The sequence below is a fragment of the Cajanus cajan genome, chromosome 1 (assembly GCF_000230855.2).
Source record: "Cajanus cajan strain Asha chromosome 1, NIPB_CcT2T_4, whole genome shotgun sequence".
NCBI classification, from domain to species: Eukaryota; Viridiplantae; Streptophyta; class Magnoliopsida; order Fabales; family Fabaceae; genus Cajanus; species Cajanus cajan.
The window spans coordinates 8,468,892-8,492,755 of record NC_138517.1 but is presented as its reverse complement, the minus strand read 5'-3'; the positions used below and the strand labels follow the sequence as shown (position 1 = coordinate 8,492,755).

The window sequence follows — 23,864 nt, the reverse complement described above, 5'->3', positions numbered from 1 at the left end:
TTATAACCTGTATTTCAAATCAGACTTTATAATTGTTGAGTCAAAAAAAATTTGATTTATTTAATTAATGTAATGTAATATTTTTATAACTAAAATTGGTTCAAATAATAATATAATACATTTTATAAAATAAAAAAAAAGGTACTTCGTATATTTTTTTTGAATTTTTTTTAAAATTTAAAGACAATAGTATTTGATATAAAAATGAAAATAAAAAAGATGATTATTAAAATCTATTCTATTTATAGTAGATATAGATGATTGTGATCCAATTTCAATATAATTTTTTTTTTATATTATTAATACATAACTTTTTTTCTCATACAAATATAAAACCTGAACTACATAATCATATTTGCAGCCACATCACAATAATCATTTTTGGTCGCATCATCATAATGATATTGTTCATGTGTTGATTTTTTGCAATTTCAACTGCATGTGTAAATGTAAGGAGAATTGCAAAATCGAGAGAGTTGACATACAATGTGTTATTTCTTCCTTTTATTTCACTCTTCTTAATATTTTCTCACTCCATAATTTGGGATTTGGCAATCATTACTCTTCCATTGAAAAATCTAGCTTTTGGTATTTCATTTCAGTATTGCATGAGTTAATTAATATAGGTGAAAAATAAAATAAAATAAAACTAAAATTACGATTTTCAATGGTGTAAACATAAGCATAATTGAGAAAGTTGACTTGTGTGGTATTCTTCCTTCCCTTTTCATTGTTCTTAATTTTTTCTTCTTTGTGCATTATTTTAGATTTTAAAATATTTGTAATCGAATTAAATTAAGTGACTGTGTGTTTTTGTAAAATGGAAATTCATTAGCAATTTTTTTTTTTATTAATATGCTTTTGCCCATTTTAGACCACAATTTTTATTGATTGTTTAAGAATAGTTATGATATTTTTTTTGCCATCATTGTATTTGCGACATTTGATCGTGAAGATAGACAAATGAGAAACCCAAAACAAAAAGTCATTGTTGGATGAAAATCAAAAGTGATCACAAGTCAACTTTATAGAATTTTTATAAAACTTATTTCCTTATCTCATTCGTCAAAGCATAATAAAATATACCGTGAAGATTAAAATACAATAAAATTAAAAGTCTTAAATTACAATGCTACAGAAAAATTCATAAATAAAAAATTACCATAATTTCCATAACTACTATAAAATCAAAATTCTCTTTAGAAAAATAGTGACCTCTTTTTTCCACACATATATATATATACATATATATATATATATATATATATATATATATATATATTTGTATTAAAAATCGTACGATTTAATTTATAATCTAAGCAATCTTATGCCTTATTTGTCCTACTTATTATTTTGCATTAATTCTGCGTACTTATTATATATTTCATGCTTTTAATTTTTATTTAATGTTAATAAGAGAGATTAATATAATTAATATGATGTGTAAGCTAGTTTAGAAAATATTTAATTTTGTACTAAATTAGCCATGCCTCCTACATTTATAATATAACAATGACAATAGCTATTATTTAAAATTTAAAACAAATATACTTTAATTTGCATTGAAATAAGTTTAAAGTTTACTTATAAATCTATTTAAAGTTTAAACTTTGATAGCATTTGAAAAATCTTATAGGAATTGACATTAGAATTTTTTGAGAAGGAAAAGCTTGAAAATTTTTATTTAACAAATTCGATATTTTTATTTGTGACTTTTAAGTAAAAGGTTCTAAAGGCTTTAACAACTTCAATTTATGCTAAAAAAAGAAGAAAAAAAATCAGAATTTAAGTATTTTAGGAATAATTCTAAAAAAAATATTTTAGAAATAAATAAATAATGTTGGAACCACATTTACTTAATTTGACTTGAAAAACATAAAAGACCTAAATTTCATACAATTCAAATGAAAGAGATAAATGCATAACTAAACATTTTATTAAATATTCAATATAATTATTATCAATATATACATATTTACAATATATAAAATAATCTTCACGTACTTATTTGTAATGTTAAGATAATAATTTTTTAATAATATATAAAGTTTTCAATAATTTTATTTATTTACTCGTATATTGTACCGGTCACAATCTAGGCTTTAATAAATTTCAATTAATAATAATAAAAATATTATTTTCTCCAAAATTATAACATCGGTGTAACAATCATGTTACTCTACCAAGTACCAACCATAACATTTGGGCTACCTTGGCCAACCACCAAAAAAATATGCATTTACAGTATTGACATAACAATTAGATAAATCAAGGTCGACAAGGTAAACAACCATGAAAATGTCCAAACTAGAGATCATTGACATTCCTTGATACCCACGATGTCACAATATTTGTAGCAACAAATATTTCTTATTCATGAACAACTCAGTTACCAAATAACAATATGGAACAATACATCATGCAGGATCCGATAATATGAAAGCTGTCACATTATGTCACTATGATTAATAATTTAACAAACCATATTAATGTAATATAATAATAATACCCACAAAGAAATTGAAAAACCTTGTTCAGACCGATCCTATCAATCATTATGTTCATCATCTTGGCACAACTTTTCCTTGTCAAATTCGTCAAACTCTGAAACTATTAGAGACAAAAGAGGGTATGATATCATTATTCACAGTGCTAAAACCTGGTTGGTTGGTTCCAAGATCCATGTCAAGTTCTTTTGTGCAATTTCATCCATCATCATGAGCTTGGCCCTTAACATAAGTTTTTTTTGTGTGGTCATGTTTGTGTCATTCAAATTCAGCATGGTTTTGTGCATTAAAATTGAGGAATTCTACCCAGGAGAAAGAGATGCTTTGATGCTCATAAGGGATTCTTTGAATTCTTCTGTGGATTTGCATGGGAATTGGACGGGTCCTCCTTGTATAGACAATCATAGCAGATGGATTGGCATCACTTGTTCAAATTGGCATGTTGTTCAAATTGTTCTTGAAGGGGTTAACCTTAGTGGTTACTTGCCTCATACATTCCTTCAAAACATAACTTTCTTGAGCCAACTTGACTTCAGAAACAATGCACTTTTTGGACCAGTGCCCAGTCTCAAGAATTTGACGTTTTTGGAACAAGTTTTGCTATCATCCAATCATTTCTCAGGGTCAATTCCTGTGGAGTATGTTGAACTTCCTAGTCTAGAGGTTTTGGAGTTGCAAGAGAATTACTTAGATGGTCAAATTCCACCATTTGATCAAGCATCCTTGACAAGTTTTAATGTGTCATATAATTATCTTTCAGGGCCTATTCCTGAAACTTCTGTGCTGCAACGGTTTCCTGATAGTTCATTCGGTAATAATTCAGGTCTTTGTGGAAAGCCATTGGATAACCCATGTCCTATTGAACCTCCATCTCCATCTCCATTTTATGCACCACCTCCTTTTGTTGTTCCTCCAAGTTCACCAATGGAACCAAATAAGAAGAGGCTTCATGCATGGATTGTTGCTTTGATTGGTGCTGCATCTGCATTTTTTCTACTTTCTCTGATAATTATTATTGCTTTCTTGTTTCTTAAAAGAAGAAGAACAAGTGGAAAAGAACCAAAAAGGAATGATTCAACAGGTAAAATATATCCTATACATGTCAATTCCACCATTGATTTTGTTTAAAGGCTTATTACAATGCTATTTATGCAAAGTTTCAATGATACAAAAATAAAAATGTTAAAAAACATTTGTCTAATAAATTTAGACTGTCATTGACATAAAGTAAAATGCAGTGCTGATTCAGGATTTCGAAATGTTATGATTTTTTTTTTAATTTTTTATTTTTGTATAGGGTATGTTTTTGGGGCATGGGCAAAGAAGATGGTGTATTATGCTGGAAACAGTGATGTTTCTGAAAGGATTGGGAAATTGGAATTTTCCAACAAGAAAATGGCAGTTTTTGACTTGGATGATTTATTAAGGGCATCAGCAGAAGTGCTTGGAAGAGGGAACTTAGGCATTACATACAAAGCAACACTTGAAACTGGAAGTGTTGTTGCAGTGAAGAGACTTAACCACGTGAATGAACTGAGCAAGAGGGAATTTCTCCAGCAGATGCAATTGCTAGGACAGATGAAGCATGAAAATCTTGTAGAAATCGTCTCCTTCTATTATTCAGAGGAGCAAAAGCTGGTCATATATGAATTTACCTCTGATGGCTCTTTGTTTGAATTTCTACATGGTTAGTTTTGATTCTTTCCTTCCTTAAAACACAAAAAGAAAAAACTAAATATGTTTTTAGTTCTTGAACATTTGACAATTCTACCTTTTAATTACTGAACAAATTCTTTACTAGTTTTAATCTCTAAATTTTTGTTGATTTTCACACTTAGTCTTTGAATATTTTCGTTAACATTTTTGTTCCGTGATGTCGAGATTTTTTCTTCATGAGAGAAAACGTTAGGGATTAAAAATAAAAGCCGAGAAAAATTCAGAGACTAAAAATATATTTAATCTGACACAAAATAACTAACTCAATACGCTAACATTCATAATCTGCTGGTGCTAGAGGGTAGAGGACTAGGAAGAATACCACTTGATTGGACAAAAAGACTTTCTATAATCAAAGAGATTGCAAAGGGTCTTGCTTTCCTCCATCATTCTTTGCCTCAGCACAAGGTCCCTCATGCCAACCTCAAATCATCCAATGTCCTAATCCATGAAGACAGTAAAGGGTACCATTCCAAGCTCACAGACTATGGTTTCTTGCCTCTACTCCCAGCCAAACAGAATGCAGAAAAGCTAGCCATAAGGAGGTCACCAGAGTTTGTTCAAGGGAAGAGGCTGACACACAAAGCTGATGTTTATTGCTTTGGTATCATCATGCTAGAGATCATAACTGGCAAAATCCCTGGTCATGTCATAGGTGAAATTGAGGAAACAACTAATGATCTTTCAGATTGGGTGAGAACTGTGGTCAACAATGATTGGTCCACAGACATATTGGACTTGGAAATACTAGCAGAAAAAGAAGGGCATGATGCAATGCTGAAGCTGACAGAGTTAGCTCTAGAGTGCACAGATGTGACACCAGAGAAACGGCCTAAGATGAGTGTAGTATTGATGAGAATAGAAGAGATAGAGCAAATGAGAAAAGAGAATGACTAGAACAAATTTAAGTCACTACAGCAAGATGTATTATTATTGTCTTGCATGAAGTGCACCCCAACAATGTCCTTGTAATCTTGTATACATCTTAACACTCCACTCATATGACATACCATCCAAATCAGAAATGGCTTAACAACTGCATATAACAATATGTACGGATGACAATTTTTTCAGAAGAGATAAATTCTCTTCGATGTTGAGAAATTATTATTTCCATTTTTCCCCATTTTATGAATTTTATTATTTCCATTTATTTTATGATATCCTGTAATTAATGTAATCAAGTTTACCTAGTAGGAGAAGATTTTGTTCTTGTTATTGTATGATTTGGTTTAGAAGACAGTTAAGACATACTAGTAATTATTAGAACATCAGGTGACATGTAACAAATAGAAAGAAAGTACTTTATTCACAGTTTTGATGCTGAAGATATGCCTTATTCAAAGTCATCTGGGATCACATTTTCAATTTTACTATTTCGTTTTTTCTCTCCTTTGCTTCAACTATGTCCAGATTTTGGTGCCTCAGAATATCACAGTTAAGTTGAGCTATTTATTGAATGAAAGAATGTTTTTCCTCTCCATTAGATAGATTAATTGGAGAGAAGGATCATAGACAGTCAATTAAGCATTTGAGTTTGAAGAGAAAAAGGGTATTTTCTAATAGTTAATAAATGTAATATGAGCAATAAAAATATGCCATTATTAACCAAACTCAAGAACTTGACACAGAATATGATGAACTGGAAGTGGGTTAAAGATTTTGGGACAGTCAAGGTTACTCACATGGGATACCCTCCACAAGCAAAGTTAGGGATGGACACGTCCACGGTCCACCTCATCCACACGAATAATTTGAAAGCTCTGCTTTTCAAAGGTTGAGTAGGTTGCAACATAATAAATGAAGGAAAATATACCACATACAATTTTTAAGCAGTTATTTAATAAGGTTTGATATTGTTCCTCGTAATAAATGAAGGAAGTCGTAAAAATATATTTTTCATCCTTATAAAATTTATGCACTATTTTTACTCTCTACTTTTTAATTAAGTGATAAATTTAGGTGGAATATAATTATGTGTGATATTATGTTAGCATGTAATTTTTTTTAAAAAGTTATAATTCTTCAAAATAAATATTATTTTCTTAATTATTAGGGTAGTCTTGTGGTTGGATTGGAAGAAGTTTGGATAATTAGAAATATGAGACATAAATTTGATTTTTTTTTTGACAATTTTTGTAATTATTTTTATTTTTACAAAAATTTTTTTATTGCGATAAAGAAGACATGAAGCACTTGGAACTAGAAGCAAAAGTAAGAAATGTTTTATATTGTGCCATGAATTAAGATATTTTTGAATAAAATTTCAAGTGCGACTTAAATATGTTTAAATTATCTTCAATTAGGCCAACTTTTAGATTATTTCCTGTTAAATTTTTTTTAGTATCTGACGTTAGTTCCTCTTTATTAAGTAATGACATGGTTGATAGATTGTCACGTCATCACCCAATAATGTCTACCACATCATCTAAATGTTCATGTGACAGTCCTTTAAATGATATGACAGACACTGTTGAGTGATGATGTGACAATCTATCAACCATGTCATTATTTAACGGAGAGAAACTAATGTCAAATAATAAATTAAAAAAAAATCAAGTATTTTAAAAAAAATTAATAGATAATAATATAAAAACTAAAATTTGAGATAATTCGATCATATTTAATCATTATTTTAAAGACTAAATGTGACACATTTCTAAATTAGAAAGACTGAAATGGATTTTTTTATAAAAAAAAAACATTTACCGCAAAAAATAACTCGAACTTCAATTAATACACGAGTCAGACAAGCCTCCAAAACCGCAACCGCATGGCATAGATAGTAGCTACATGTTGGTTTTTGTCCTGTTGAGTGAATCAGGATCAACACAGGCAAAATTGTTGATGTTGATATGGGTAGGAAATAAAGAATGACTCAATTTGTAAAAAGCAGCCAACACATACCAATACCCCTACGTGTCCACCATTTAGCATTTCACACAACTAGGTGTCTCAACTAAGTTCAATACCTAGTTTCCCCATATAAGCACACTATCACTCCACTTCTCTAAGCCATGCACAAAAGGCCTTCACTTTAGCCTCTTTTTCTCCATAACTTCTCACCTTTCAGTTTCGTTTTCTACAAAGAATAAACCCTTTTTGTGAAGAGAGAATATAGTCTCAGCTGGATCAGGATCATTCATATTGAAATACCAGTTGTGTGTGACAATCTTAGTTGGTTGAGGGTGCAAGAGAGAGTTTTGCTGTGATGGCAACTCGTAGATATGCTTTTGGAAGGGCTGATGAGGCCACTCATCCAGACTCCATGAGGGCCACTTTGGCTGAATTTGCCTCCACTTTCATCTTTGTCTTTGCTGGAGAAGGCTCAGGCCTTGCTTTGGGTTTGTACATGTTCAAAATCGTGCTTCATACTTCACATATAAATGCTTTGAATCTTTTTATTGCATGTTTACATGGGCTTAATTTACTAGATATGATCTTAGGAGTTTTTTTTTATGCTGCTTTGGCTACATGCTAAAGAGTGTTTGTTTATCTGAAATAACTCTCTCTTTTCCATACATCTTCTCTTATAAGTTTACAAGCATAGAAGTGCTTCTTTATCTGAAATAACTCTTTCATTTCAGTAGAGTATCCTTAGAAGTGCTTCTTGATATAAGCTTAGAAGTGTTTCTTTATCTAAAATAACTCTCATTTCAGTTGTGAAGCTGTTGTATTCAAACATGCTCTTAATCTTCAATGTATATAAAACTTTTTCAGCTGAGTTAAAGGTGACATTTGATCTTGGATTATCTAATGCATGCTATGAATATGCTAGTTATTTGTGTGATTTGTTTTTGTTGCAGTTAAGATTTATCATGATTCAGCTTTCTCAGCTGGCGAACTATTGGCACTTTCACTGGCACATGCATTTGCTCTATTTGCTGCTGTATCTGCGAGCATGCATGTATCAGGTGGTCATGTCAACCCAGCTGTGACATTCGGTGCTCTTCTTGGGGGAAGGATCTCTGTGGTTCGAGCTGTATACTATTGGATTGCTCAACTTCTAGGTGCTATAGTGGCTGCCCTTGTGCTCAGGCTTGTCACTAATAACATGGTAAAATCTATATCCCACTTTTTCAAAAGATTAAAAAAAAAAAAACTTCGATACAATAAGGATGATGTATACAAAGATGTTACTGTGGCTGTTTATAGTTCTTATATGTGCTAACAAGATTAAGAGGTTAATTTCTATACATTATTACTCATAAAAACTGTTATAGTCAATCCCTCCGAAATCATAAATTGATATGATTTTTAAAGTACTTGTATAAAAGTTACCAAACATGCTGAACATCACAATTTGTGATTTGAGGCTGTATATATTGGTTCTGTTTACTCAATTATTATAAAAGCCAATAATGAGATAACAGTTAAATCATTTTAATTTTAATGGTGACATGAAAAAAATTGGACTTTTTCAATGAAAACTGATGTGTTGTTGTGGTCTCTTGTAGAGACCATCAGGGTTCCACGTGTCAGAAGGTGTTGGCGTAGGACACATGCTTATACTTGAGATTATCATGACATTTGGGCTGATGTACACAGTGTATGCTACTGCAATTGATCCCAAAAGGGGTGCTGTTAGCAACATTGCACCGTTGGCAATTGGACTCATTGTTGGGGCAAACATCCTGGTTGGTGGGCCATTTGATGGAGCATGCATGAACCCTGCTCTGGCTTTTGGGCCTTCCTTGGTGGGCTGGAGATGGCACAACCACTGGATCTTCTGGGTGGGCCCATTGATTGGGGCAGCATTGGCAGCACTGGTGTATGAATATGTTGTGATCCCAACTGAGCCCCCTCACCAACACCAACCTTTGGCTTCTGAAGATTACTAGTTGCACTTGTGCATCAAAATATGAGTGTTATTAGCTTTTGTGTATCAAAATGTAAGAGTATGCTTGTGTTTTGTTTTTTCAACCACCTTTCTGCTTGAGTCACCGCTAGGCTCCTGCATGTGCATTTTTACTTTTCTTGTTTTGGGGTCACAAATGCCAAAATCTACTCGAGTGTGTAGCTGTTGTATTTTGTCTTCAACACATACTGAATAAAATGTGTGTGAAACCCTATTTTGTATAGGGATGTTGCTCTTGCATCATATTCAATTCACACTTTAATATAATGCTGAAAGTAACCAATAGATTTAAGAACTATTCATAGGTTTAGGGTTTAGGGTTTAGGGTTTAGGGTTTAGGGTTTAGGGTTTAGGGTTTAGGGTTTAGGGTTTAGGGTTTAGGGTTTAGGGTTTAGGGTTTAGGGTTTAGGGTTTAGGGTTTAGGGTTTAGGGTTTAGGGTTTAGGGTTTAGGGTTTAGGGTTTAGGGTTTAGGGTTTAGGGTTTAGGGTTTAGGGTTTAGGGTTTAGGGTTTAGGGTTTAGGGTTTAGGGTTTAGGGTTTAGGGTTTAGGGTTTAGGGTTTAGGGTTTAGGGTTTAGGGTTTAGGGTTTAGGGTTTAGGGTTTAGGGTTTAGGGTTTAGGGTTTAGGGTTTAGGGTTTAGGGTTTAGGGTTTAGGGTTTAGGGTTTAGGGTTTAGGGTTTAGGGTTTAGGGTTTAGGGTTTAGAGTTTAGAGTTTGTGTTTGCTTATAAAATCTGGCGACCCAAGGAGCAAGTTTGGTATTATGGGGTGTCCTGGGGTTGGAAGAGTAATAATCTGACCAATAGCAAGGGTTGAGTCTATCAGAAAATTTGTTGTCAGCATAAAGGCAAAACGGAAGCCAATTTTCACCTCCATTCATTCTTCTCTTCCTTTCCCTTGGGTAAGCTAACGGTGCCTGTACATACCTGCAATTGTGTCAAAACCTTTTAGCAATATATCAATGAAGGAAAATGAGAATATCATTGATTCCTGTCTCTTTTAAAAACAGAGCTAAAATATGAACAAGAATGGAAGTTTACTCACTTTCACTCCAAATAAGTTAAAATATGCTTTTTTTGGTCTCTTATTTTATGGTTTCAATTTAGTCTGACATCTTTCACAATTTGTCAACACTTTATCAACTTATGATAAACTAATAGAAGCCAACTTATTCTTAAATTTTAAGGGAACTAAAGTACATATATTTTGAAGGATATCTCTCACAATTTGTCAAAACTTTATCAAGTTATGATAAACTAAAAGCCAACTTAATCTAACATACATTTTAAGTGAATTAAAGTACATACATTTTAAGGGAAGGAACTAAAGTGATAATGATACTTTTTAAATTAGATACCAAACTAAAAGGTTTACATAAAGACTAAAAGAATACCTGATACCATCAACAACAGCATCCCAGCAGAAGTGAGTATGGCCAAACACATGGCAAGAAGAGGCATCCTTCCTTCCCTCAGCCCCATGTATAGACCTTATTCGATCTTCAAGAGAGTCTGAACCAATTATTTTTGGAAGCTTGGGATAGAATAACATCCTCTTCTCTGGACAAAGTTCCTGCCTGTGAAGCGTGTAGCATAACCACAACAAATTAATATGTTCATCTTTTGGAGTAACACAACCACACTAGTGTTGCTGTTTAAGTTGCTCCTCATGCACCAAGAGACATGTCATAAGTTAATATAATGCATCTTGGTGTTTATGAGGAATTATGCAGTGCAAAGTCACAATATGTAGCTTTTCATCATGCAATCATGCATTATGGGCCACATTTTGTTAATTTAATTTTGGTGTTTATAAGAGATGTCACTGAGTGGAGTTTAGACTCATTTTGGAAATTAGAACACCAGCACTATTGCACTGACAGAAACATCATGTACTGAGCAATAAACACAGTAATTTCTACACCAAAACTCGCAACACAATTTAGAGCAATTTGTTGTGGCTAAGCATGCAATTAGTTCTATGAAGTTGGAATTGACAACATAGGGAGATCTTTTACAAATTTTCCTTTCCTTTCTTTTGCAAGACCACTAGAGGCACCCATGGGAATGGTAGATTGTATGTTTTTAGCCTTTTTTTTTTTTTTAAATTTTATCCATCAGAATCGAACTCAGAATTGCATGTATTTTAGTCCTTTAAAAAGGGTAGAGACACCAAGAAAAACTATAAAGGAAACTATTAAAAAGGGTCTCATGGTATCCCTGAAAATTTGGATCTTGGCTGTCTTATGGTGTCATTGGTCTATGTAGCCAACCTTGCCTAGAGGGGTAGGTTATTGTTGTTGTTACTTGAGGCCAAAGTATAATAGAAGATGGCTAAACTCGAGCAAAGATCAAACAGCACCGTATACATAAGTGACTGCTACAAAAGTTGCAAGTCAATCATCTAAAATATTCTACAAAACAAGAAGTAACATGCAATCAGAACATGTGTAAGAAATCTATACATTTATTCAGTTTCTCCATAAAACCCAAGTATTATAATAAAAGAACTTAAAAAAGAGCATTAGTTAAGTTTCTCAGTTTGTCAATCAAACACTTCATAATTAATTTCTATAGAAGTTTAGGAAAGAACGATAAAGGAGTAAAGGACTACTGCAACATTTCTCATAACATGATTAGGTAGATTGTTAGGCCATGTAATTCAAACAGCACGTCAATCATACATAGAAGCAATAATAATTGATTGTTTAATTTTAACCTGAGCAATAGAGCTACAATTTAAATGACAGATTAACCACCTGGGAACAAAGTGGGAAAAGGTAATGATGTGATCACACGTCATCTGAATCTCCTTTATCACTTTCATTTGTTTATCATTCATGGCATCAAAATATAAAGCAAGGGACATGTCTCCATTTGAAAGTCCCTCGGGCCACTTACACGCATAGAAGTCTTTACATGCCTAGGGAAAAAGAAGGTACAGACTTAAATCAATATAAATCAATTTGAGCACTACATGGAAAGTAAGAAAAACATAGAAATAAACGGATATAGTCATATAGATACTAAATTAAAAAAGAATGTTCCTATCATAATATGTACACATAGTAACCTTGATCAAAATTCAAAAGCAGGCACATGGAACGGTAAAAAATAACAGTTACTATGAGATATTATAATTCGGTTATTTTTATATTTTAGATTATGATAACGAAGATAAAGGAGAGGCCATCAATTTAGAAGTTGTAAGAATTCTTAAAGAAGGTTTTAATATCATTGTTGAAGATAAAAAATTATGATTTGAAATACATGGTAAGAAAACTACTTTATTTTTGTTTTTCTATTCTACAGGTGTTTCCATTTGTCGACAAATTGATGTTTATTATTATTATTATTATTTTCAGTTTTTGTGGAAGATGTTAGAAGACTTATGAAACTTTGATTTATTTGACTTAGACTTTAATATTTGATTAATACATTGTCTATTTATAAAATTACATGCATGTTTTACATAGTATTGTCTTTTTTAAGCTAACCATTACACCTTAACCTTTGTAACTTTTAAAACTTACAAGTGTAAACTCTTAAATATATTATATATAAGTATGTGTTTCACTATAACTTTTATAAATGGTAGATGAGATTGCTTTCATAATATGTAATAATTTTTCACATGTTAATAAAAAAAAATTATCATAATAATTGTCAAATTTGAATTTTGGAGAAAAATAAAAAAATCAATTAAGGTAAAAATAAAAAAATAAAAAATAGGCCAGCCCGAAAGAGTCATAGTTCCCATAGAAAAAATCCAAAGTCCATAAAGTACCGAGTTTGGACATCAATTTAGAAAACTGAATTCAATCCAAACCTTTTACCCAAGCAAAACCACATAGATGCTTATAATACAAGACATAAATTAGCTCAAAATTTATATGCAGATAGTCCTTAATCAAGCACCATAGGAAATCAAGTGCATGATCTGATCATCAATCAACTTTTTTCAAATGGCTTACTAGGAGTTAAAGAGAATAGTCATCATCTCCAAAGACGGAATGCGAAAGCCTGTTATGTCCTTCTCTTTGTCAAAGCTCTGTCAAAGAAGCAGGTTCAACATTTAAATAAATTGCCCTCGAGGAAAACTTTGAATCAAGTCCAACACAAGGTATGGAAGAACGAGGACTGGAGGAGCCAAAAACTGACACTATAGAAAGTAATCACCTCATGGTACCAAGAGAACAAAGGAATTATTCCTATTTCATCTATAACCATTGGATTTGTCTCCACTCCGATTCTCTTACATGCATCAAGCAATTTATTCAGCTTTTCAAGAGAATCAAACTGGAAAGAAATCAGCAAAACTTTATCAGAACAAAACTATTGCAAAAAAGACAGAATGGAATCAATAAGTATAAACATCAATAACTTCTAGGTGATAACACAACATTAAAATTAATGAAAATAGTATGTTAGTAAGTACCGTTTTCAATATCATGTTTAAAAAACAGATATACAACAAGGCATCTGTAATTTCAAGTTAAAGAAAACAATGGCAAATCAGGTAGCGGATACAGTGTAAAATACACCCGAAAAAATATTGATGAAATTAATGGAATAAGATTCCAAAACAAAGTAACGAACACTTTTCCTTTATTTTTGGTGGGGGAAGCTCAGATGAAAACCATTATCTACACACAGAATGAACATAAACAAAGTCACTAGTCTAGAACTCAGGTTTAGATATTGAGATTGCAGATATGTTCCTTTTTTATTGATTAATCAAGTAAGGGGATAACAACTCATTTTTCAGACTAAATAATGGCCAAAGCAAAATTTAACAAACAAGCTAGAATACTTAATCTTTAACAAAGTCAAACTAAGAGCATCTACTTTCTAATAATGGTTGCATAGCTAATTAAGTTGGCAAACAAGCTCCGATGGAATTATGCCATAGTTTTCACCTGATGTGAGTGACATACCTCCATTGTGTCTCAAATTATAAAACGCAATCACAAACTCTTAAGAAAATGGGTTTCAACCTACTCAATCTTACAAAATTAGTTTGTAGGATGAAGATTGCTCCTAACTCACATACAATATTATGACCTTCTCACTAATCAATATGCAATATCCAACATACTCTCTTACGTCGAGAATTGAACATCTTAAGTGTGAAGTTTGCAGGATGACCCAATAACGGACAACAGGATAGCCTGATAAGCTCAACAACACTTACTATTATAGACTCTGATACTATCTTAAGAAAATAGGTTTGAACCTACCTCAATCTCACTAAATTTGCTTGTAAAATAAGGATTGTACTCTACTTATAAACAATGTTATAGCGTTCTCACTAGTCAATATAAAATCTCCAACATGAACCATGATAAAAAGGACTATACATTCAAAATTAAACATGCCACACATAACATCAAGAACCAATCATCCTTGCCTAACAACAACAACGAATCATCCTAAAAGTTTTAGTAGTCAGGTAGAGAGGCACAGAATCGTTTTCATTTCTAAAAAACATTCCACACAATGCACAAACTTGAACCAAATGATCAAGCACAACAACCTTACATAGTTTTGCCCCTCACGGCGGCACCAAAGGTCATGGTTTCCAGGAACATAGAAGACATGATCAAACTTCTCTTTCAAAAGAGACATTGTGACAACAAACATGGAATATGTCTCAGCCACATCACCTGCCACAAGAAGCACATCATTCTGGTGTCTCACATTGGACAAGCCCTCCACCCAGTTCAGATTATCATCATAGTCAGTGTGCAAGTCAGACACCACAAACACACGCACCCCTTCGGTGCTCCCCAACACAGGAGGCACAATCTGTGGCCTTCCAATGCCACCCATTTTAATGTGTTTCCCATAACTGCTGCTAACTGTCACTTGTTTGGAGAAATATGCAGTGTGGTGAGGATTATGAGAGAGGGTGAGACATGAAGGGTTGAACCTCACCACCATGAGTACAAAATAAAAATAAAAATAAACACTTTTGATATGACAAAGATCCTAATTCACCATACAAATGCCACCAAAATGAACAAATGGCAAAAGCGTAGCTGGTAATTAGCTCCTGACAGCAAAACCAAGTTCAGATTTAGAACATGAAGGATTGCATAGGAAACATCGAACAGAATACCCAAAATCTGAAGAAGAGTATGTGAGAATCACAAAGGGGAAAAGTCAATCTGATAATTGGCCACTTGAAAAAATTGATTTTGAATGAATTAAAATTTGATTTTGAATGAATTAAAATTTGATTTAAGTTCCTTTCGTTCTCTTAGATTAGATATCTACCCTAAATTTTCTCGAAAACAATTTTTTTAAAGGTTTTTATTTTTCTTGGAAGGTAATATAGCATAGCAGGCTAAGAAAAATATCATTTTTTTTTTAATTTTAGGTTTCAATTTTTAAGTCCAAAATTTTTTTTCTTTTTTTTTATTATTTAAAAAAGCTTTTTCTCATTTCTTATTTATGAAGGTGGAGATGAAAATAACATGGTTTCTTCCCTTTATAAATTTTTAATTTAACTATCTATCTATTTATATATATATATATATATATATATATATAATTAATTGATGCATGATTGTGTTAATTAATAATGTCAAATTTGAACCTTAAAGTATAAGAAATATTTTTTACATCAGATATTTACATTGATTCAATAAAAATTAATGTATGAATAAAAATAAAATAAAAATTAATGTAGCATGTGAGATGATAACCGTTTTGAAATATATTGATATGAAATTTAAGATTGATTTAATAAAAAAATTGACCTGAAAAATACTTTTCTCATCAATTGTATCAGATTATCTATATCTATCTGCAAAGTATTTTTATTACATGTAATTGGATTTGTGGTGATAATTAGTTACTTAGCAATAAGTCGTTTTGATTGAGATGTTATTTGAAGCCCAAATAAGTGTGAATTTTGTGTTTTTTTTAATCTTCTATTCACATTTCATGGCCCAAGAAAAAGAGTGTACCTCTTAATATTTTTTTTTTAATTCTCTTCTCTCTAATGGGCCAACCGCACACTCCAACTCAATTCCAATTCCATGTGTTCAAACACTTGTCAAATGTCAACCCTTACTTGCATTATCCGTAAAACACTATTTAGTTATATATTTTTTATTCATCTCAAATACAACCATTTAAATTAATTACCATCAATTGGAATATTGAACTTAAGCATACATATCAATTTAATAGATATAGAGATGATAGATTTTTCATCAAATTATTAGTTTTATGTGATTTTTTTTCCCTAAATTTCATAAGTTTTATTTGTTTAATTTATTATTATTTAATAAAATAAAATCCTCATTATTTATTGCAGTGGGAGAAATGTCCTATTATTTTTTAAAGTACATTATTTTTTTAATCTTTAATTAATAATAATGATATTGCTTCTCTTGTAACACTATAAGTCGTAGTGTTATAATTATTTCAAGTCATTTTTGTGTGGTTAAGCTAGAGTGTTATTCATTGTTAAGAGACTTTGCAGTCTAAGAATCTCTTAGGAGTTTTCATGGTATTAGGGGTTTCTCTAGGTAGAGGGTCAGTTTAACCTAAAAGGAAGAGTATATGTAAGATTTTTGTTTTGAATAAAGTCTTGTAAACTCTTTTTCCCAAAAGTCTAGTGAGAGGATTCTAGAGAGGATTATGGTCTGTGAACTTCTCTTTTCTCTAAATCTTCTCTTCTTCCTTCCTTCATTCTCATTGTATTGTCTTGTTGGTGAATTTAGGTACTTAGGAACCTTGAACCGAGCTGTAGATCCATTTAGAGTTGTGTTGCGGATTGTTCGAAGTTTTCTTATTCTCCTTCCCTAGTTCTCTTCAATTCCGAGGTAAGGGAGGCTAGAATAATCACAAGTTGGTTGAGTTGCTAGCTAGTGAATGATTTTTGAGTTGTAAGTGGCATGAAATTTCAAAGATTGGTGGCTGTGTTGGAGAATTCGAAGTGAAAAGCATGTCAAAAGTTGGGTTTTGGGTGGAAAATGAAATGTGTTGATTTGATGTGAAATTGTTGTCGCATGTTAAATATGATTGCATTTTTAAGTTGGTTGTGATGTATATAGCCGTGAGAGGATTCTAGAGAGGATTATGGCTTGTGATCTTCTCTTTTCTCTAAATCTTCTCTTCTTCCTTCCTTGATTCTCATTGTGTTGTCTTGTTGGTGAATTTAGGTACTTAGGAACCTTGAACCAAGTTGTAGATCCATTTAGAGTTGTGTTGCGGATTGTTCGGAGTTTTCTTATTCTCCTTCCCTAGTTCTCTTCAATTTCGAGGTAAGGGGGGCTAGAATAATCACAAGTTGGTTGAGTTGCTAGCTAGTGAATGATTTTTGAGTTGTAAGTGGCATGAAATTTCAAAGATTGGTGGTTGTGTTAGAGAATTCGAAGTGAAAAGCATGTCGGGAGTTGGGTTTTGGGTGGAAAATGAAATGTTTTGATTTGATATGAAATTATTGTTGCATGTTAAATCTGATTGCATTTTTAAGTTGGTTGTGATGTATATAGTCGAGAGAGGATTCTAGAGAGGATTGTGGTCTGTGATCTTCTCTTTTCTCTAAATCTTCTCTTCTTCCTTCCTTGATTCTCATTGTGTTGTCTTGTTGGTGAATTTAGGTACTTAGGAACCTTGAACCAAGCTATAGATCCATTTAGAGTTGTGTTGCGGATTGTTCGGAGTTTTCTTATTCTCCTTCCCTAGTTCTCTTCAATTACGAGGTAAGGGGGCTAGAATAATCACAAGTTGGTTGAGTTGCTAGCTAGTGAATGATTTTTGAGTTGTAAGTGGCATGAAATTTCAAAGAACTGTGGCTGTGTTGGAGAATTCGAAGTGAAAAGCATGTCGAAAGTTGGGTTTCGGGTGGAAAATGAAATGTGTTGATTTGATGTGAAATTGTTGTTGCATGTTAAATTTGATTACATTTTTAAGTTGGTTGTGATGTATATAGTCGACTTGTAATGGTGCATGTGTGGAAGTTGTTGAGTTTCAGGTGGAATGAGCCAAATTCGCAATTTACTTAAGTGTAGAGCTTGCATTGTGCCCGACGCGCCTTTAGGACACTAGACATCATTCCAACATGAGACTTCTATCTCGATCACATTGGACACAGGATTAGTGACATCAAATGTGAGGAGAGACACTTGTCTTGGGTTGGGATAGCGTTAGACGTGAGAACATTGAGAGGTCTCTAATTTGGTGGCGTCGACCCTAAGGTGGAGTGACACCTAGCATGGCCAAGCTAGAGCTTTGTGTTTGGATGATGTCGAGAGCTAATATGGTGACCCTAGGTGTGATTGAGGCAGAGACTCTTTGCTAAAATGAGACCAAGCATGACACTTTACCATGCTAGTGTGAAGTCTCAAGGGCCTCTGTCTTATCCACCCCGAACGCGAGTTATGTAGCATTAGGCGTGGAGAAGGTAGAAAGTTCCCTACCTTGATGGTGCCGAGTGCAGAGCCTGTTGCGTTAGGCGTTGTTAGTAGAATGAGAACATGTTGATGTATGTGTTGAATTGTATAATATGAGATGAATAGATGTATATGTTGTATACTTTAAAGTTGTTAAGTGTTATTGTTCTATATATAATGATCATTGAGATGAATGATGATTGAGAAGTTGAATATGGTTGAGATGTGTGTTGTGGTTCTAAAGTTATGTGTTGGTTGTGTAGCTATGTTGAATATATAAGAAGTTGTGTTGTTGAGCTATGATAACCATCCTAAAACTAGATGAGAGATTTTCAAAAGTTGCATATCCCATTGTATGGATAATGTCTTGTGGTGCTCTAAGAGCCCAAATTTGTTGAAAATCTTTCTTGAAAAGTTGACATTTGAAGTGGATAGTTATGTTGAATCTCCTCTAGGACTTAGTTGGTATTGTGTGTGGGTAAGATTGAGGCACACATGTATGAAATAACCATAATATAGGGGTCAGGTCGAGCTATACTAATTACAAGTGACCAACCGAGTAAAGTAAGAAATAAGGAACTTAGTTCCTAACTGAGTATCAAAAAGACATAGTATTTAAAGGGTAGTCGATGTGCTAATCCTATATGAGGCTTAGTTAAGCTAGCTAATGTCATGGTAGGCCAACACCCAACTGTTCTACCTTGATAGTAGTATTATACTTCCTTGTTTAAGTGACAACATTCGAGAAACTTAGTTGTTGTATTGTGAATTTAGATCCAATTTGTTGTTGATCTAGCAAGCCCAAAAATATCACCTCGTGTTATTGGTTTAGTAAGGTCAAACCACTTAAATTACTCACCTTGTTTTGTAGAAGATTCTTAATTGAAATGTGTGATAATGCATGTAGTTATTGTGTTGTAAATATTGTGTTGTTGAGATGAACAAATTTGAGTTGTTAATATTATGATGTTGAGTTATGGTGTTGTAGCGGAATGAGCAATTCATGTTGATATATGTTGGTTGTATTGTGATGATGAATGTTGATAGTGTTGAAGATGAGATGAAGATGCGATGATGTATTAAAGTTGTTGATGTTTTATGTTGTATGATGCATATATATGTTGATGCTTAAAACTCTAGTTTACTCTTGTGTATTTCCATATGACTTGGACTACGATGATTATATGTAATATAAGAACAGGACAACGATAGGTACGAAGTTATGCAGTGAAGGCTATTCAGCGATGTTAAAGCTAGATGTCTTTTTGATGCTTACCTTTTTGGGGTGATTTTGTATAGATTTTAGAAGTTGCTTGACCAACAATTTAGGTTGTATAATTTATATTTATATGATTACTGTACTTATATTGCACATATTTATGTAATTATTTATTTTATATGTATGCAATATAGTACATATTCTTGTATCTATAGGTATATAATCTTAAGTTAGTTGTTGTTTTGTTACTTATAGATATGTTGTCTAATGTAAGGATCATGACGAGTTGTTACATCTCTTAATATATTTTAATTATTTATAAATATTATTTAAATATAAAATAATCATACAATAAACTTTTTTACTAGTTAAGATAAAATATAAAACTCTAAATAATAAGAAAGCCTTAAAAAGTAAAAGACATATGTGAAAGATAGATAAATCAGATAAAAAAGAGTTCGAAAGAACTTATGCATAGAATTTATTTCAACTTAAGAGGTATTTAGTACGAAGAAATTTTTTTACTTTATGTTAGTTTCTTGTATTTAATTTATTATTTAAAAAATAATATTTTTAAGAAATAATATTTTTTGAAAATAATTTTTTTGTATATGTTTTTTATGAAATTATTTTTACGAGAAGGTAGAAAATTAATTTTTTTGAGGTGAAAATAAATTTTTAATATGGTGAAATGGTCATATTACCTTTATTTGTTTATTTAGTATAGTAAAAGTTTTTAGAGTGTTTGGATGAAAAATTTTAATGAAGTAATTTAATTTTTTTTAAAGAATTTTACATGCTTTGGTATAAAATGTTTTGCTTGAATGAAGAATTTACAAAATATTTAAAATTCAAACATTTGTAAAATTTCTTAAAATGTAAAATTTCATAATCTTCCTAAAATATAAGAATTTAAAATTCTTCTTTCTCTTTTTTCTCTTACCTGTCTCTCTTCTCTTTCAAAATTACATAAAAATATCAATAGTTTTTTTTAATTATAGAATATTTATTTTTAAAAATTATTGAATATTATCTAATAATTTTTTTAAAATTATTAGTTTTATAAAATTAAATTGTCCTATCCAAACTATAAATTTAAAATTTTAAAAAAATTGAATTGACTTATCCAAACAAAATATTTAAAGAATGAGGAAAATTGAAATTAAAGTAATTTAGATTTTAAGAATTTCAAATTCCTTAAATTTCTAAAATTCTTCATCCAAACTATTTATTATCAAGTATCATTTATAAACATTATCACAAATATTTATGACCAACAAAATATATTTTCATGATTTTCAGGATTTATGAATTCCATAAATCATGATTCTTAGACATAAAAAAAATTGTTGTGTACTAATGCTCTCTTATAGAAAAGCTAATGACTTATAATTTTTTTTTAAAAATTATTTTAACAAAAGATTCATCGAAATTTGTCAAATACTTTATTAAATAGTTAATATAACACTTATTTTAAAAATTATTTTTTCTTTTAATGCGACACATAAAGAGTATTTTTTTTTCTTAATGTTGATGAGTAAGTTATTTAAATCTTACAGTAATGATAAGAGATCTATAATTTTTTTTAACCAAATTTTATCATTTTCCATACTATTTCAATTATTTTTTGTTTTAAATAAAAAATATTTAAAATTTCACTAAAGGTTGAGGTTTAAGATCAAATCCATAAGTACTAAATTTTAAAAGCCTGTTTATATATAAATTGGAAGTGTTTTTTTAGAATTTCTTTATTTAAAATAAAAAATATTTTTAATAAAAAAATACAATTTTTTAAATTTATATTCAAACAAACTCTAAATCAATGGGTAGGTAAACATTTATCCTTTGTTGAAAATAGTCTAATATGGCCAATGCTATGTTCTCATCTCATATCATCTTTAAATGCTGATGTTTTTGGTCCAAAAGAAGACTCAAAAGATAACAGTATGACTCGTTCAGTGGTCCAAGTTTATTAAATTGTCCATTATTAATTTTTTTTTCATATGATCCTTATCCCTTCTCCAATTTCAATTCCAATCCTATAACACAAATTGGTCTACTTATTGCAAAGACTTTTATCACGTCATCGATACGAGTTAAAAGAATTCTATAACAATGCTCGTGTAGACAACAATATAACAATACAACAATATGTTTAGATGATAGTTTAATTTTTTTTATCAAACTGAAAATTTGGATCATATATATAATTATTTCTTAACAACTTTTTTCATTTAAGTTCATTTATTATATAAAAGACTGATTTTTTATTATTATTTTTTATATACAAACGAAATTAAACATCTTTACATAACTTTTCATCCCACTTATTCAAACAAAATTTCATTTTAATATTAATTATAGCAATAATCAATTATTCATATAGCCAACTATCAATTATGTTAGAGCAACTCCAATGGGAGTTGCTTGTCCCATGAAGCAACTCAAGCCTCGGTTTCTTGCCATTGGAGGACTCTGACGTGGCAACATGAGTTGCTTGATGAAGAGAGAGAGTTGTTTCTTCAAGCAACCGTTCCTTACCAAATCTTATTGAACATATTTGGGAACGTTTCGGAAATAATAATAATGAAAATTAATTTCGTATAATGTCTATGTATTTACTATTGCTTTATTTTATTTTTAATATTTATTTATTGTATATTTTTTCTCGTAGTACAATTATCCTTTTTAATAAAAATTTAAAATTAGTTCATAAATAATTAAAAAAAAAATTCTAAAAGTTGAATTTCTTAAAGTTTCTTACCATTGGAATAAATTTGTATTTGAGTTGCTTAATATTGACATGACACACTCAAAATCACTTTTTTCATTTTTCAATGCATGAAGCAACTCAAATGAGTTGCTTCAATTAGAGATGCCCTTATTAATATAATTTAATTTTCACATCTTTTTTAAATGCACCCTAAACAACTAAAAAGGTCTTTGCACATTTAATAGACAACCAATCTCTTAAACATCGTAAATTTTAAAATAAATTTTTAAATGGTAATTCATAAATAAATATTATAAAATTGAATTATTATAAATTGAAAAACACCTCTTTTATATTAATTAAATAAATTAGTTAAATATTTAATTTATTCATAAAAAGGGACTAATTTGTTAAAGAAGAACCTCTAAACATAAACATAGTCTTTTTATAAAAATAAAATAAAATTCATATCTATTCACAACACAAAGAAAAAATAATAAATTTATAAAGATTATCTTAAGATTCTCAATTTTATTCTAGATAATTGTTTTTTATTTATATATACTATTAAAGTGATAATTAAACATTGAAAATTTTGATCATGGCCGTACAAATTTTGATAAAAATGAGGGGAAAGACATAACATTAACATAAGTAGGAGATAAGGTTGTGGGAGTGAAGAACGTTTTGATGAAGAAGAAGACATAGAAACGAAAGACATGGAGCTGCCACACACCAAACGACAAGCAACTCAGTTTAGCGCGTACGCACTCAATTGATACCTAACTCACCTACGATATACTCTATACTATTATTTTCCAATTTCCATTTCAACAAAACATAATTTAACATTTTTTCTTACACAATCACGTGTGAGAGAGACATGCTTAGTGATTACGATGCATCAATTTAATTAATTGTATTACCAAATTCACATTCACATTCAAAACCAATCTTTTCTAAAGATAAAAGATGGATAAATATATATTAATTAAATAGCAATTATAATAAAATTAATATTCATGGGTTGTAAAATGATAACTTGGTGTTAAGAGATCCAAAAGAGATAAAATTAAGTTGTTTAAAAATTTTATTGGTTGGATTTAAATTTATTTTATTTTGTTTTTTAAAATTAGGATATAGTGACATTTTTAAGGTCATTCTTAATAATTATGAGGTTATAAATTTATATCTCTTTTAAGGGTTAAATTATTAATAATTTGAATGCTATTTTTATTGTAATTTTTATTTGCCTCTTAATTCTAATGGTAGAATAAAAAGTAGTAATAGAGTATTTTGCTTTCTATTAATATGTGTTTTCATAGAAAGAAAAATAAATTAGCTTAAATATGTTTTTAATTTATCAAATTGAGGATAAATTTATTTTTTATCTTTCAAATTTAAAATTGTTATTTTTAGTTCATGTTATTTTCAAAAATCTTGT

The 23,864-nt window shown here is 30.7% G+C and overlaps 3 protein-coding genes across 3 annotated transcripts; 2 read left to right on the top strand and 1 right to left on the bottom strand.

Annotated features, from left to right (window-relative positions):
* Window positions 1-2,717: 2,717 nt before the first annotated feature.
* LOC109803275 (leucine-rich repeat receptor-like protein kinase PXC1) lies at window positions 2,718-5,349 on the top strand. Its single transcript, XM_020364780.3, has 3 exons — window positions 2,718-3,588; window positions 3,805-4,194; window positions 4,522-5,349. Exons 1-3 carry the CDS (start codon window positions 2,718-2,720, stop codon window positions 5,118-5,120), a joined length of 1,860 nt encoding a protein of 619 aa, XP_020220369.2. The 3' UTR covers window positions 5,121-5,349.
* Window positions 5,350-7,214: 1,865 nt separating this feature from the next.
* On the top strand, window positions 7,215-9,324 carry LOC109804117 (putative aquaporin TIP-type alpha). Its single transcript, XM_020365893.2, has 3 exons — window positions 7,215-7,567; window positions 8,030-8,280; window positions 8,681-9,324. Exons 1-3 carry the CDS (start codon window positions 7,435-7,437, stop codon window positions 9,062-9,064), a joined length of 768 nt encoding a protein of 255 aa, XP_020221482.1. The 5' UTR covers window positions 7,215-7,434; the 3' UTR covers window positions 9,065-9,324.
* A 318-nt stretch (window positions 9,325-9,642) lies between these two features.
* Window positions 9,643-15,385, bottom strand: LOC109803953 (uncharacterized). Its single transcript, XM_083074097.1, has 6 exons — window positions 14,620-15,385; window positions 13,258-13,377; window positions 13,077-13,129; window positions 11,838-12,002; window positions 10,473-10,655; window positions 9,643-10,005 (listed from the first exon to the last, which is right to left on the bottom strand). The coding sequence occupies exons 1-6, from the start codon at window positions 15,019-15,021 to the stop codon at window positions 9,774-9,776; spliced, it is 1,155 nt and encodes a 384-aa protein (XP_082930223.1). The 5' UTR covers window positions 15,022-15,385; the 3' UTR covers window positions 9,643-9,773.
* Window positions 15,386-23,864: the final 8,479 nt, after the last annotated feature.